This window comes from Mixophyes fleayi, chromosome 10 (genome assembly GCF_038048845.1).
Source record: "Mixophyes fleayi isolate aMixFle1 chromosome 10, aMixFle1.hap1, whole genome shotgun sequence".
NCBI classification, from domain to species: domain Eukaryota; kingdom Metazoa; phylum Chordata; class Amphibia; order Anura; family Limnodynastidae; genus Mixophyes; species Mixophyes fleayi.
In genome coordinates this window covers 53,138,210-53,153,399 of record NC_134411.1, presented here as the reverse complement: position 1 = coordinate 53,153,399, position 15,190 = coordinate 53,138,210, and the positions used below count along the sequence as shown (strand labels likewise).

General features: G+C 38.2%; 1 protein-coding gene across 1 annotated transcript in view; it reads right to left on the bottom strand.

Moving 5' to 3' along the window:
• The window catches only part of LTBP3 (latent transforming growth factor beta binding protein 3), a 211,923-nt gene that overhangs the window by 164,770 nt on the left and 31,963 nt on the right, over positions 1-15,190 (bottom strand). Inside the window, exons 4-6 of the mRNA XM_075188765.1 lie at positions 8,027-8,132; positions 5,974-6,066; positions 4,353-4,475 (exon numbers count right to left, since the gene is read on the bottom strand). Of these exons, the coding sequence (XP_075044866.1) occupies positions 4,353-4,475; positions 5,974-6,066; positions 8,027-8,132 (322 nt within the window). The remainder of the gene's footprint in view (positions 1-4,352; positions 4,476-5,973; positions 6,067-8,026; positions 8,133-15,190) is intronic.

Below are 15,190 nucleotides of genomic sequence, written 5' to 3'. Positions count from 1 at the left end.
GCTGTTGCTGCTGGGGGTGAATCGTCAGCCCAGAGGAAGGCCAAGAAAAAGAGCAGTCCTACATTTCAACAATTAACTGTGAAACAATCATTTGCTAGGGGAAGCAAATATGACAGCAGTCACCCAGTCACCAAGCGAATCACAGACGCCATTGCTGCTATGTTAGTGTTAGATCTGCGTCCAATATCTACAATAAACACAGCTGGTTTTTCACAGTTAATTGAGGTTTTGTGTCCGCGTTACAGAATTCCATCGCGACACCATTTTTCCCGTTAAGCTATTCCACAACTATACCAAAAAGTGTGTATAAATGTAGAGATTGCGCTGAAAAATGCCATTCTGCCCACTGTCCACTTAACCACAGATATGTGGACAAGTGGAAGTGGTCAAACCAAAGACTATATGACTGTGACAGCCCACTGGGTTGATCATTCACCTTCACCAGCAGGAACAGCAGCAGCATGTACACCACTACGTAACATTTGTCACAGGCAGGCCATTTTTTGTATCACAGGCTTCACTAACAGGCATACAGCTGACAATTTGTTACGAAAACTAAGAGATGTGATTGATATATGGCTTATACCACTTGGACTCTCCCCAGGATATGTCATTTCTGATAACGCCAACAATATAGTGCGAGCATTACAGCTGGGTGATTTCCATCACATTCTCTGTTTTGCTCACACCATCAACTTGGTGGTGCAGAGCTTCCTCCGAAATAACCGTGTGGTGCAGGAGATGCTTTCGGTGGCCCGTAAGATTTCAGCCCATTTCAGGCATTCGGCCACAGCATGTAGGAGATTGCAGCAGCTCCAAGAGCAGTTTAACTTGCCCTGCCACCAACTTAAGCAGGAGGTGGTAACTAGGTGGAATTTCACCCTGTACATGCTGCAGAAGATGGAGGAACAGCGCAAGCCATCCAAACTTATTACACAAGCCATGACATTGGGAAAAGAGGGGGCATGTATTTCAGTCTTGCACAGTGGGGAATCCTTTCAGTGCTGTGCAAGGTGCTGAAACCATTTGAAGTTTTGACGTGTGAAGTGAATGCAGATTCTGCTAGTTTGAGCCAAGTCATTCCTTTAATTAGACTATTGGAAAAGCAGCTTGAGAAACTGAAGGAGGAGATGAAAGCAAGCAATTCCGCAAAGTATGTTGGCCTTGTAGATCAAGTACTTAATTAGCTTCACAATGATCCTCGAGTTATTAAGATCTTGAGCTCGGATCAGTACTTTTTGGCCACTGTGTTTGATCCAAGGTTTAAGACCTACATTGAGTCTTTGCTTCAAAATGAACGAGATGTTAACTTTTGCAAGAAGCTATTGCTCAGCAAATTGTCCGCTGAACTGGGCCTTGGCTTGACGACTTGTCCTCCTTCAGTTTCTCAAGCAGCTGCTGCTCGTAAAAAATTGAATTTTCCCAAAAAAAGCAGGGAGGATGCAGAGGGCAGACCAAAACAGTTTAACATCTGGGCTGGTTTGAAGGATTTTTCAAAAAAATGTGTGACCTTGCCCATAACTCCATCCAATATGAGTATTAACATACAAAGGATGGTGGAGGATTACTTTCAAGAGGTAATTGATATGGAAATGTCAGACAGTCCCTTTCCTTACTGGGAAGAAAAGCAGGCATTTGGAAACCCATGTACAAACTTGCTTTGCAATACTTAAGCTGCCCACCCTCCAGTGTGTACTTTGAACGAGTGTTCAACACAGCAGGGAACTTAGTCAGTGATCGCCATAGAAGGTTTCTTCCCAAAAATGTTGAGAAAATGATGTTTATAAAAATGAACTACATCTTCCACGAGGAAGCCCTTCACCATCCAAGACATCCAAGTACTGACTGTTCTCTAATGGCGGATTCAAGCGGCGATGAATTGATAGTCTGTGATGATGTACACACTGATGAGAGTGAGGATAAAGCTGAAGATGATGGTGATAACATCTTTTTAAAACTTTCTATGTAAGTGTAGGGTGCAATCTGCCCCCAAAGAGGAAAGGGACTTGGGGCATTTCCATATCACGTACCGTCTTGAAAGGTTGCTGTTTGGGCAATTTCTCCTTAAGGGTAGGGTGTCATACACAGAGTGACCCTAAACTGTCTTTGTCCATTTCTCTTAATATTGTACAGTCTATAACGGCTGAATTTTTTGGTATTTTATACAAGTGGAGGGGGCCTAGAGAGACAGAAACCAAACTGGCTTTGTCCATTTCTATTAATATTGTACAGTCTATAACGGCTGAATTTTCTTGTATTTACAACAACTGGAGGGGGGCCTAGAGAGACAGAAACCAAACTGCCTTTGTCCATTTCTATTAATATTGTACAGTCTATAACGGCTGAATTTTTTGTATTTACAACAACTGGAGGGGGGCCTAGAGAGACAGAAACCAAACTGCCTTTGTCCATTTCTTTACATATTTAAGTATAAGTGTAGGGTGTAATATACATCCACAGACGATGGCTACATTGCCAATATTCATAGATGGAGAGGAAGACAATCTGGTCTGTGTGTAGAATTAATGAAGGCCTACCAGGAATGAAACTGTTTTTTGGATAATTTTATTAGCTTTACAATTATATTACTTATCCTACAAACAGGTGTAGCACTAAATTTAATTATTTTAGGCCCAAAAACATTGATTTTTAATCAAAATAGCAAAACAAAACCAAAACCAAAACCAAAACACGCAAGGGCGGTTTTGCAAAACCAAAACCAAAACCAAAACACGAAGGTAATCCAGATCCAAAACCAAATACAAAACCAAAACACGGGGGTCAGAGAGCATCTCTAGTTTTGCCCGCTTAATAAAGATGTCACTGAGACTGCCCCTCACAAGATTGCTTTCACTAGAAACACGTTATATTTTAAAATATATTGTTTTTTGGGGTGTGCTGCTTACCAGGCGGAACTACCATTGGTTCAGCAAGTGCAATGCATGGACCATGGAGAAAATGGGTCCCGTTGTATGGGGAACTAGAGAGCTGTAGGCCCCTTCTAGGCTAAGGAAGCCCCGATTGAGGGGTGAAACGCATTGAAGTGAAGGCATACACACTCTACATCTACTGTTTCTATCATCATCATTCACCGAGGAAAAGATCTTTTCGATTTCACCTATTGTGGAACGCAAGAGTGAGCGTGCGGTCCATGTGTTGGAGCTGAAAAAACGGAAGTTCGGCTTTTGGAATGCAGGGTGTGTTCCAAACTACAGGAAGCCACAGGAAATCTATTGAACGGACTCGGTGCACCGCGACAGCCAGGGGGAGAATTCACCACACAGAGTCCCTGTTCGGAAGGATTCTGCGCTACCAACATCATTATCACAGATTCAATTATGAGCATCATCTCTAATGTGAGTCCTTTCCATTTTTGTGCCTGCACCTATTGGAGTTTATTTTTGAACTTTATTTTCTGTTTGGCATTTCCATATATCACTTACTAGTGGGAGTGCAAACTGGGATTTTACCTTTAAGTTTAACCTAGATTATTGGATATAGACCTTTTGAGGTATTGGACCTTTGCCTTATCTTCTCCAATAGAAGGCACTATTCTGATGAGAAGATATTCTCTATTTACTATTCATTCTGATACCTTATTCGTTGAAATACTGCATTATTCCCCCATACTTGCTCTATTGGTATTATTTACATTAAAGGGATTTGTTTTGTATCACTTAAAATAGTGAGTTTTTTAGACCTTTATTAGGTTTAACTCACAGAATTAGCATTCCCGCAGTTACATGTTATATATTTGTCCCGTAGGACAAGGATTGTTTTTTACTAGGGTTAATGTGTTTGGGGGAGACAGGAAGGTTTGGGCTACATGTTTGTGTTTTTTGTTGTTGTTAACATTAACTATATTGTGTCAGACCTGCTGGTTGCTGCCTGCATTGCTCTTTAAATGTTGATATTGTGACTGTTGACATTACTACTGTCGACATTCAAAATGTAACCAATTTAAACATATCAACATAATGAATATTTTGAAATCTGTCACCATTTTGATGTCGACAGTATAAGTGTCGACATGTTCAACTTCGTCAGAATGACTACATCACTAAGCAAACAGCCAATCAGAAGATAGTTGATAGTGATGCTGTTATAGCACATAATGATCATCTTCATTGTGTATCATAGCCTCAGCCCTCCAGTACCCTAAGAGATACCCCTAATTACCATACGTTCAACTTTTATGAGCCCTAAAGTGCACCTCAGTGTGGCTGCATGAATGAATCTTGAGTGTTCCACTATTGTGACTTATGGTGTTATAAACATAATTTGCCACATAAACACATATGGAGTCTCTTAACTTGCCATTATCCCACACCAGCATATGCATAAAAACTTACGGGTGCAGCGCATCTGAGAAGAGATGAAGACGTATCCATGTTTACATGCGCATCTGAAGCTACCTTGTGTGTTCAGACACTCTCCATTTTGACAAACTCCTTGCATGCTGCACTCATTTATATCTATTGAAAAAACAGACATGAAAGGCAGGTGATTCTATGGAAATATATCCAGCTGAAATTATAATAATCACATGTTATTGTATGTAAATGGAAATTGAAATGAACATTTATTACATAATCAGTGTAGATATATACATGTAAAGTCAAATCTTGTCAGAAAGCTACATTACAAATTCAGATATTCCACAATATAGAATAAACAAATATAATATGAGGTAGTTTACCAATAAGGATAACAGCATATTGCAGATTACCAACCGTATGGTAATATAATGAGACCATATAAAAGCATAGGATGGCAGAATCACTAAAGATTTTCAATATGACTCAAGTAACACCACTACTCTCTAAATACACAGTCAATGACATAACTTCCATAGCATCATGAGGTGCAGCTGCTGTAGGGCCTTCAGCTGAGGAGACCAGCTACCCATGTCAAACCACTATGGGCCTGATTCATTGAATTCATGTCTGAACGCAAATGACTGATAGTAATGACTCACAGCACAGTCTTTGTATTAAAAACTACACTTATGTACTACTAGATAGCAAAGAAATTGTGTATGCAAGGAAAATTGAGTATATAAATGCATTGTATGTACAGTATACCATACTTGCCAACCTTTTTCAACTTCTTTCCAGGAGATCTCAGGCAGGGTGTGTGGTTGGAGGGTGGGACGCGGTGAATCGCGTTATTTTGGCCCTGCCCCCATTACAAAATGGCGGTTTTGTCGCAGGGGGCGGGGTCAAAATGACGCGATTCGCCATGAATTGCGTCATTTTGACAGCAGGATGCAGTTTGTGGGATATTTGTCTGTTCTCCTGGGAGTCCGGGAGACCTACCCGAATTTCGGGAGTATCCCGGACATTCTGGGAGAGTTGGCATTAAGGTTGGCATTAAGGTCATCCCGAGTCATGTTTGTTTAAAACATATTTTTATTAATATTTATAGTATTATGAGTTGGTAATTTCACTCATAATTGTTTTTTGCATGTGTTCTTATGGAACTTGATATTGCAGATATGCATGTGCGGATCCTGCAGTCTGTTCTGTCTGTTAACATATGACAAGTACTGTTTAGGCAGAGTGTACTTATACCCAGGTTCAAATGGAAACGTATCTTGACATTTATTGACTTTGAATATGGGTGCACATATGCTCAAGTTCCATGCTCATTGTAAAAATGCAACTTAAGTGCGAGTTGCAATTGAAGAAGAATCAGGCCTCATGTGTTTATGTGTTTATCACCCCTTAGTGATATATTGAGGCCCTTACAAAATTTTGCTATGGGGCCCACAAATGCCTTGTTACTTCCCTGTATATGGACATACCTCTAAACATTGCAGGGGACAAAATTCGGACCAAATTTGGCCCCATTATTAATCCGCTTGACCATGTCTTTATTTACGTAAAGTTACAAACCCAAATGCATAAAGATGGCGGAAAATTAGTAGCACTTTTCCACATGAACATAATTAATTACACATTAAATATTTACCCTGGCAGTGAGTGCTGTTAAGTCTTTTATACCCCTGTGGGCAGTCTGAGCCAAGCTCGCCTCGGAAAGGTGCAGCCTTCTGCATGCCAGAATCTGTGAAGCAACACAAAGAAAAAGTTTTGTACACTGTGCTTGAATATTTAATACACCCTACTCTCCATCCCTTCCCCCTCGCTATTGTCTGATGTATTTTAGTTCCAACAGCTCTGGAAAATCTGAATCCAAAATCTGAGAGAAGTGAGAAAAAAAGAGAGGGAGGGGAGAGAGGAAAGCTTATGTATATAGAGGGAGAAAGTGCTCTGTGCTGTACGTGGCTGAAACTTCTGTAATTTTTTCTTCATGGGTTTAATTTTTTTCAGGAATGTTTTATCCTGCAGATAGCTGAGCAGTTGTCTGTAACTTTTGTAAAATACAGTAACACTGAGAGATAGAGTGGAAAATAAAACAAACGAGGGTTTCCAGAGAGTAAGAGTTAAACGTCTGTGAGAGACGCTTTATTGTAACAAAATTCCAGCTCAGACTTAAACTGTATCTTAATATCCTGCATTTATCCCAGGAGCATTATGTGGTATCAGCCCTTCCCTGGCTGCTCATCCGTAATAATTCATTTTAAGTCTACAGCAACAGCAGCGGACAAAAAAAAATCTTTCTTTATATACACACACTATTACATCACTCTGAATCAATCTTTCTGGAACTAACCAATTAAAAATGAGACAACATATGGAGGGTTTTGTGGTTTTAAAATATTTATGTGCCCATACTTTTCTCACACTTTCAGTGATCGTTGGTGGTGTAATACAAAGAACAAACAAGCATTAAATTTTCAAGGACAATTCAGTAATATATATTTATGATTATGATATAATTTATTACTGTATTAATAGGGTATGCCTTTGTGTTAATGGTTGTAGCTGTCGTGAATAAAGAGTAATAAAATATATATAATGTTCAGTAAGCTATGAATAATTCTCAATTTGCTACATTTACATTAGTGTATAATACATACTCATACACATATTTAATGCATGTATATACTTTGATAATGGGGCACAGACAACAGTGATGATGATTATTGTGGAATTAACATATAAGAGAAGATATCAGTTGCAATTAAATATGCATCATACTGACAAATACTATTGTACAATTATTAGAAATGTATAAAATATGTGTAATAAAGCACATATGTTTAGCTGCTGCAGGTGCTTTGTAATAATGTTGACTGCATTCTTTGCAAATGCATGGTAATCATGTAAATGATGACGGACATTTTGTGGAAAGAGGACTGTTTGATTTATGGAGCATATGTTTCCAATTATAAATATAAGCATTGTTCCCCTTAAGGGTGGCCCCACTACACATAGGTTATGTATTCTCGTTTCTATGCCGTTTGCTAGTGGGCAGAGCCTCATGTTTATCATTATCGAATGATTTTGTGGTTTAGGCCTTGAGGCCAACATTAGAGTGTATTTATATGGAGTATAGGAAAAAAAAATTTATAAACAGTAAGATGTATGCATACCACAGTGTCCCACTTACCATACAGCAGGTCACAATCACAAAAAACACATGATGTCTATATTTAAAGTAGGGCAAATCTGTTACATTTTGACAGCGTTAGAGGTAGCCCTACTCTTGTAAAAAGCATGACTATCTGTTGATAGTGGGTTTAGACCAGTGATAGGTGTGGTGAAAAGGGTGATAGGCAATCTGTTACACTTCAGGGGTCCCATGGACAGGCCATATAACCTTCAAAAGGGCTGCAAGTTAACCTTAATCTCAGTAATAAGTTAAAATACTATATTTAATCAAATAATGACACACCTATCTGTAATAACATTTCAGCGGTCATTTTAAACAAGTGTTACGAGCTACAACAGACAAATCTGAAGATAAAATAGGAAGGAACTGAGGGAGGCAGTTGAAGGTTCGCAGTGTCGCCTATTGCCCATCACATGCAGATTGCAGAATAAGAGCACATTTGCATTGTAAATAAACTGAACTGTCTTTTTTATTTAACACCTCTAGTTTATTCATATTTTTTACTCACATGGTAACTGTGGACACTTATTACATTTGTGCTGTCCCCATGCTGTTCCCACACTGCCACAACAGTCCTCTTCCTTGGTCAATCCAGGTAGAGGGTTAGTGCCACACTATAATCAGAAGATACACAAAGTGATGTAAAGACACATAACAGAACAAGAACACAACTAATGAGGGCCTTCTGTGTTGTTCCTTCCATTGTATGTTAAACCATCAAGCTCCACAAACTATGTAAACACATTGTGTATGTACTTGCAACATCGTTATAGGAAAGACTTCAGAAGGGCATGCTGGGTTTAAATACAGCAGATTAATTAATATGTTGAATTAAAATATAAATAATAAACAAATAAAACATAAATAATACATGTATCTCTAGAGATAAAGTTATATGACTGGGAGAAGCAGGGAGACTTAAGTTAGCATTGGTCAAACAAAATGAATTAGGTCCAACCAAAAAAAAGTGATGGAAACAACTATCCAGAACAGTGAGAGAGCCTATGGAGAATATAAAGGCAACTGGTCGCTTACGCAACTATAGGCTAACAGGCCTGTTTATTAAACAGAGAAAAGCCCTGTTACTTACAAAAAAGGGTGTTTTCACCAGAGAAAGTGTTTCCTTATCTACCAATAGGTCAACTGCTAGCTACAACATTAACCCATACCAGAGAAAAAATTCATTGGGTCTCGCCAGAGAACGTTTCTTCATGGAAATCATGGTGAAGGCTACTCAATGAAGATCGCAAGGGTACAAGTACCACTGCCCAAGTCCTGTCTTTCAGTTTCACTGTGCATATGTTAACCAACTAGTCACACATGCGCATATCCATGGCGACTGACCCAGCGAAGCAGTATGTTAAGCATTCTCCTGGCTAGTATCGGCAGGTAGCTGACTATCACTCAGCTGCCAGGCAATATGTTATTAATAAATTGTGACAACAGGAGGTTTTTTTTATCTGTAATAAGCAACTATAGAAAGCATTCCTATGGCCTGGTTTCAATAAATAGGCCATAAGCCTTATATTTGTGTTATGAGTGTCCAGCAGACAGTCTGGAGAGAACAGTGGTAATTCGGGGGACGATGGCAGAGAGTATTGGCTGTTATAAGACATAGTAGGCCTTTTCTTGTATCTGAAAGAAAGGCAAATAGCAAATTAATGGAGATAAAAATTACATGTGTATGCATTAAGGAAGGATGGGAAGAATTATTTAAGGCTTGACAATGTAATTCTTAAATAACCAAATATAGAACCGAGAACTGGCACGGGTACACAATAAACATTTATGTAATACTAAGTCAGAATAAAAACAAGGTCAGTAATTTTTTTTTGAGCATATGCTAGTGATTACAATATTATTGTATAATGAAAGGTGGAAAGATTAAAGAACTTAATGATTTCTGGAATATTTGTGGAATGAGTGAAAACAGATACATTTGGAAACTCATGGTAAAGAACAGTAGATAATGAAATAGCAAAAGAAAAAGTTGTTGTAGTTCCAGATTAATGTTCCCCTATAGAAATCTTAAGCAGTACAGAGACTACCCATTCATTCTGCTTTCCCAGTGATAACAAAATGCTGGTGATGCAGCGCCAAACAGGCAAGTATTGAAAGATTTTGCTAATGCTTACCTAGGTCAAATCAAACCAAATGTATTCCTGGTTAAAAGGCTGCACATAATATTCAGAAAATAACCAAGAGAAATGCGGACAAGAAACAACAATCGATAAAACTTGCCTTTAAAGTCCGTTTTAAAATTCCCCTGCAAAGCCTCCGAATATCAGAGACTTGCAAAATCCGCAGTTTGATACATTCGGTGGTAATCAGTATAGCGATGCCCAAAACGCAGACAATGCTTACCCCGACATGTTGAGTGCAAAGCTGTCATTCCTGACAGATTTATAATGTACTAAATAAATGATAACTAGAATATGATTGGTTGCTATAGGAAACATCTCCACTTTTTTAAACCCACGGTTTAGTAAATATACCCCATAGAGTGGAGTATGCAAAGACTTTCAGGGACAGCAGGACCACAAAAAACCTTAGAAGTAGCATTAGGCCTGTGGACTGCCAGTTGGGCTTGCCATTAGGCCTGTGGATTGCCAATCCTTATTAACCCGGCATCATTGTGGTGGAAAGTTGTTACACAAACATTGAAGTGGGTCATTATTACACAGGTATATTTTATGCCTGATTTTGAAATTATAAGGATGATTTTAGAAGATTATTAGTATATTTCACATAATGAACTATTGAATGAGGTATTTTGATTAAAAAAAAGTCATAGAGAATAGAGAAGGGACTTTTCACCCAGTTTCACCCAGCTTATCTCTACAATGTCTGCAATATGAAATCAGGTGTTCTGGGTATATAAATTTGTAACATGCTTGACATGTATGAGTGGTTTTACGATCTTTCTTACCGGAACACACTTGACATCTTTTTTGAACTCCTGGAAGTTTTGCTGGTGGTTCCTCTGAAGATTCTCCAGTGAAATATCTAATTGTTTTGTGCATTTCTTTTGGTAAATGAAATACGTCTTTGCGGAGGCTCAAGTGTTCATTTAGGAGAGCAAGATCCAAGGTTTTGATAAATTTACGTCATTTTTGCGAAACACTATTATTTTTACATCAATATATTGTGATCGCATTGATTCCAGCCATATTTACCATGGCAAAAAAATTAGTCAAGGGCCATTTTCTCAAATTGCGGCTCACATCATATGTCAAACTAAGGTTGTCTGCAACATCTACTCAAAAGAATAAATAAAACATTACATACTAAAATGGTACAAAATTGTTACACCGACATTGAGGTTGGGCATAATAATCTTTTTGGAGTTTGAGCCTATCATCATCATCACCATCATCACCATTTACTTATATAGCGCCACTGATTCCGCAACGCTGTACAGAGAACTCACTCACATCAGTCCCTGCCCCATTGGAGCTTACAGTCTGAATTCACTAACATCCACATACACATAATATACACAGACAGACAGAGAGAGAGACTAGGGTCAATTTTGATAGCAGCCAATTAACCTACTAGTATGTTTTTGGAGTGTAGTAGGAAACCGGACACCCGGAGGAAACCCACGCAAACACGGGGAGAACATACAAACTCCACACAGATAAGGCCATGGTCGGCAATTGAACTCATGACCCCAGCGCTGTGATGCAGAAGTGCTAACCACTTAGCCACCGTGCTCTGCACTAATGCAGGGTGACTGAGTGTTAGCGGGAAACGGGTAGGGAGGGGTCTTAACTCCAGCTACGTCACATAACTAAGTAAAAGATACACGCAATTTAAAACGCCCCGGGTGATTATGACCCAACCTCAAAGACGCCGGGTTAAAATGGATAGATAAGGATTACATTTTCTATGTCTTTTTCTTCAACTATGGCTTCTCTGGGTATTTTGGATCATCGTCAATGTTTCTTTGGCTCAGATGGATGATCCCAGACTGAACTTTGTGTTGTCTTTGACTAAATCCATTATCTGACTTCAAATCTTGGTTCAGTACTCCAGCATTTTTCACATAGTTTTGTCTATTTATTAGCTCTTCTGAATCGAAAGTATGGTATTCTATTCTATGGTATTCTATTTTCATACTCAAATAATCTGTCAAAATTGCATCTGGTGTTTACATATAACATTTATATATTTATCATTACTCCACACCTCAATGCTTGCAACTACAATCTTTCAACAATTATTATTATCTAGGTTAAACTGTTGATCAATTATGCATATTGTATGACTGTACTAACCAGATTTTTATCAACCCTAAGTTTCTGCACTTAGTGTTTTATTAAGGCCACACACTTAGCACTTGAGTTTTTTCTTTCTTGTCTATCAAGTTTAATGTTATGCGTCCACTTCTGCAAATGCAGCCAGAGCAAGATATGGCTGTGTGCTTGCTGGGTTACTAAGTAAATGTGGCTATTGGACATAAACAATCAAATAGTGATTATTTAGAAACCCCCACAGCTGTCACCAAAACAGGTTTCAGTGCAATGGGACTATTCTATTTCTTTGACCCCAATGTTTGTAAGACGTGACACACCATAAAGGCACAATAAAGTGAATTAAGCCCAGTCAGCTGGAGAAGGTGACCCACAATCAGCCAATAAATAAACATAAATAAACATAACCAGTGTGAAGTTAAAAGGGAAAAAAAATACAAATGCCCAACTCTGCATGAACCCTGAATGTCTATATTACCTATAAAATGTCAGAATTCAAGAGCAGAGAGATTATAGTGGTGGAGGAGGGCTCAAAGGTGATAAGGTAGTGGACTGACTCAGTCTCATTTACAAGAACTTGTCCTTACTGTACTTGGTCAACGCTTGCCCATCCCTCTTAGTGTAAGTGTGAGTTGCATGTGGCTGAATATGCAGATGGACATATGTGTGTGCATTTTTTGTGCATGTCAATTTTACAGAGAAAAAAAAAGAGTCATAGGCCCAATTCAACATCACACCCTAAATCTATAAATCTCCAACCTAAACTAACTTTCAGGATCTCTGCTCCAAGGTCACCTCCAGAAATTGGTTCCAAAGAGCCAGACTCTGGGGCCATCTACTGGAACACCAGAGGTGGTGGTCCCACTGGCATCAGATTTGCTGTCCAGGAACACATCATATTAATATGTACCCCACAGTTACTCCTTATATACATGGCTGCAGGACAAAACCTTATGTTACTATGGATACATTTATGCAAACACCTTCAGTATGTAAAGAGACAGAAGTTGTGAGTCCTGTTGTGATACCTACACTCTGTGTGAATAGGGTTTGTGGGCACATATAAAAAGAATGAAAATCTCAGTCTGTCTGGATATTAAGAAAGATATTTGCACATGTACAATTAAAAAATAACAAACCATAGTGGATGGCAGTGGAACAAGATGGAGAGGTGAAATTTCTTTGGAGCCTGCCTAAGGAAGCTCTATTGGTAAATATCAAAATGGGCTAGCTCTGAGAGATAAGGGCTGAGAAGACTTTTATTAGAAAGGTAAGGTAGATTATCCAATGACGTTCAAACAATGACCTGTGAAAAAATGCAAAAGGATGTAAAAATAAAACTCACTTTATTCTATGTGTTCATAGCTATTTATGGTCATACTTGCCTCTGCACGCATTTGTGTTGGATGAGGCTTGCTCAATTCAGTATGTTCAAAGTATATCATCGTAGTTAAAAAGCCAATATATATTTGTGTTGACGCATTGTGTGCATACACACTAGGGATTAACATGAACTGTTTAACCATAATTGTTCTGTATTTTTCCTATACATGTTTATAGTCCATTCATTTAAATGAGGTTGTGCGCTATATGTTGATATCCCATTGAAATTAATGACTAGTGAACGGGCCACAGATATTAAGGTAGCTGTACAATACTGATTATTGTTTTTTTGCCACATCATTTAATCTCTATTTATGTGTGATCAAAACAGAGAGTCCGCTGGTCTCTCTTCACCGTCAGCCAACTGAAAGTAGCCAGAGTGGAAAGCAGTTTGTAATAGGCTGAGGGATTTTTACACTCCTAGGCAAATAACTGTTCTCTCATTCTATATTGTGGGTCTCCAAAAGGAGCTGTTCATGTCATCCTTTGTGTTTCATGTGGATTAAAAGACGAAAATCTCCATGTAGGCAGCCAGCGCAGTCATTGTTTACAGCGCTATGGGTACACTTTCAATTTATAAGGAACACCAGTTTACTGGAATTCACTAAAGGAAATAGCTGTAACCAGTGAAAGCTTCTTGTTAGCATTGGCACTTGACCTTTTGCTCTCAATGAATAGAACTTGCAGTGTGGTAAACCCCAATCACCAAATGAAAGTGTGAAATACTCTCAAACTGTGTGTCACATAAGAAGACATTGAACAGACTTTTTAGGAGCAAAATAATCCTGGGGGTACCTGAAATACATGTCTCTTTTGGGCCATCTTGAAGCCCTCAACATCTCCCTACCTGGTCTTGGACCTCTAGAACAAATTTTCAAAAACTTCAAACCGTTTGGAAAGTCAAATGAATTTCACCAGTTCAAAGACTTAATATGATTGCAGTACAATTTTCAATAGACCCCGATTTGAACTGTGGGTTTGAAATTTAGGTTAACTGTTTGCATTTGCTGGTCATGTTCAAAGTTCAATGTTCATATGAAATGAGTGTTTTAAGCTCATTTTTTATATAAAAACAACACAACAGTATATAAATATAATTTGAAATAAAAAAAAAACATTGAACACTACTACATTAGAAGTTCACTGTTCATAATAAAAATATAAATAATTTAAATATTTACAATTTGTTTGAGCCAGTTTACATACATGCAAGACGACTGAATAGCTGAGTATATCAAATTTATTCATAAACTTGCAATGCCAGCTTTAGGCTTGGGAAATGATTGGTAATTACATGTGTGGTGGAAGGAAATGAGAGGACTTAATCGTGTTTGAGAAACAGATGCCCGTTGGGAGTCAAAAATTAGCGCAGCCTAGGAAGTATTGCATTTGCAATTGAGTACTTTTAGATTGTATTTTGCATGTGTGCGTAATTTGATGCCAGTAATAGAGACAGTATGTTTGTTTAGCATCTAAGCTGTTTTGAATGCTACTTAGGAAGTTATAAGAAGTGTTGGGGAGGTAGCCATGCACTCGTGCTTTTAAGAGAAATAAAAAAGTATTTAGGAATTTTATATCGAATTCTTGAAAACTTCAGTGTAATGGTGAAGAGTAGCATGTAACTAGGGATATGCTAATACTTTTGACAAATTAAATATTGTGGCTCAATGTGCACCTGTGTTTATTCACTGTTACATAATTTTTATATAAAATAGGAAAAGGATAGGCCATGGGAGTAAAATGAGACATAGTCTTTTCCTGTTCAGTTGTACCACTGGTCAAGTGCCATAAGTACGGTCACACAGAGGGGAGACAAAACAGACCATGTTTTTGTACTGTGAGGTGTTATTTTTAGTATATTTTTGGTATGATGTCATGTGCCACAAATACTCACTGTGAGTAATCAGCACAAATGAAGAAACATCTATATGCTACAAATAAAAGCAGATAGATAGAATTAGTTGAAGGCAGATGGATGAGAATGGATAAAGGAACAGAGATGAGAACAAACAAAAGAAAATAAGTAAGGACAT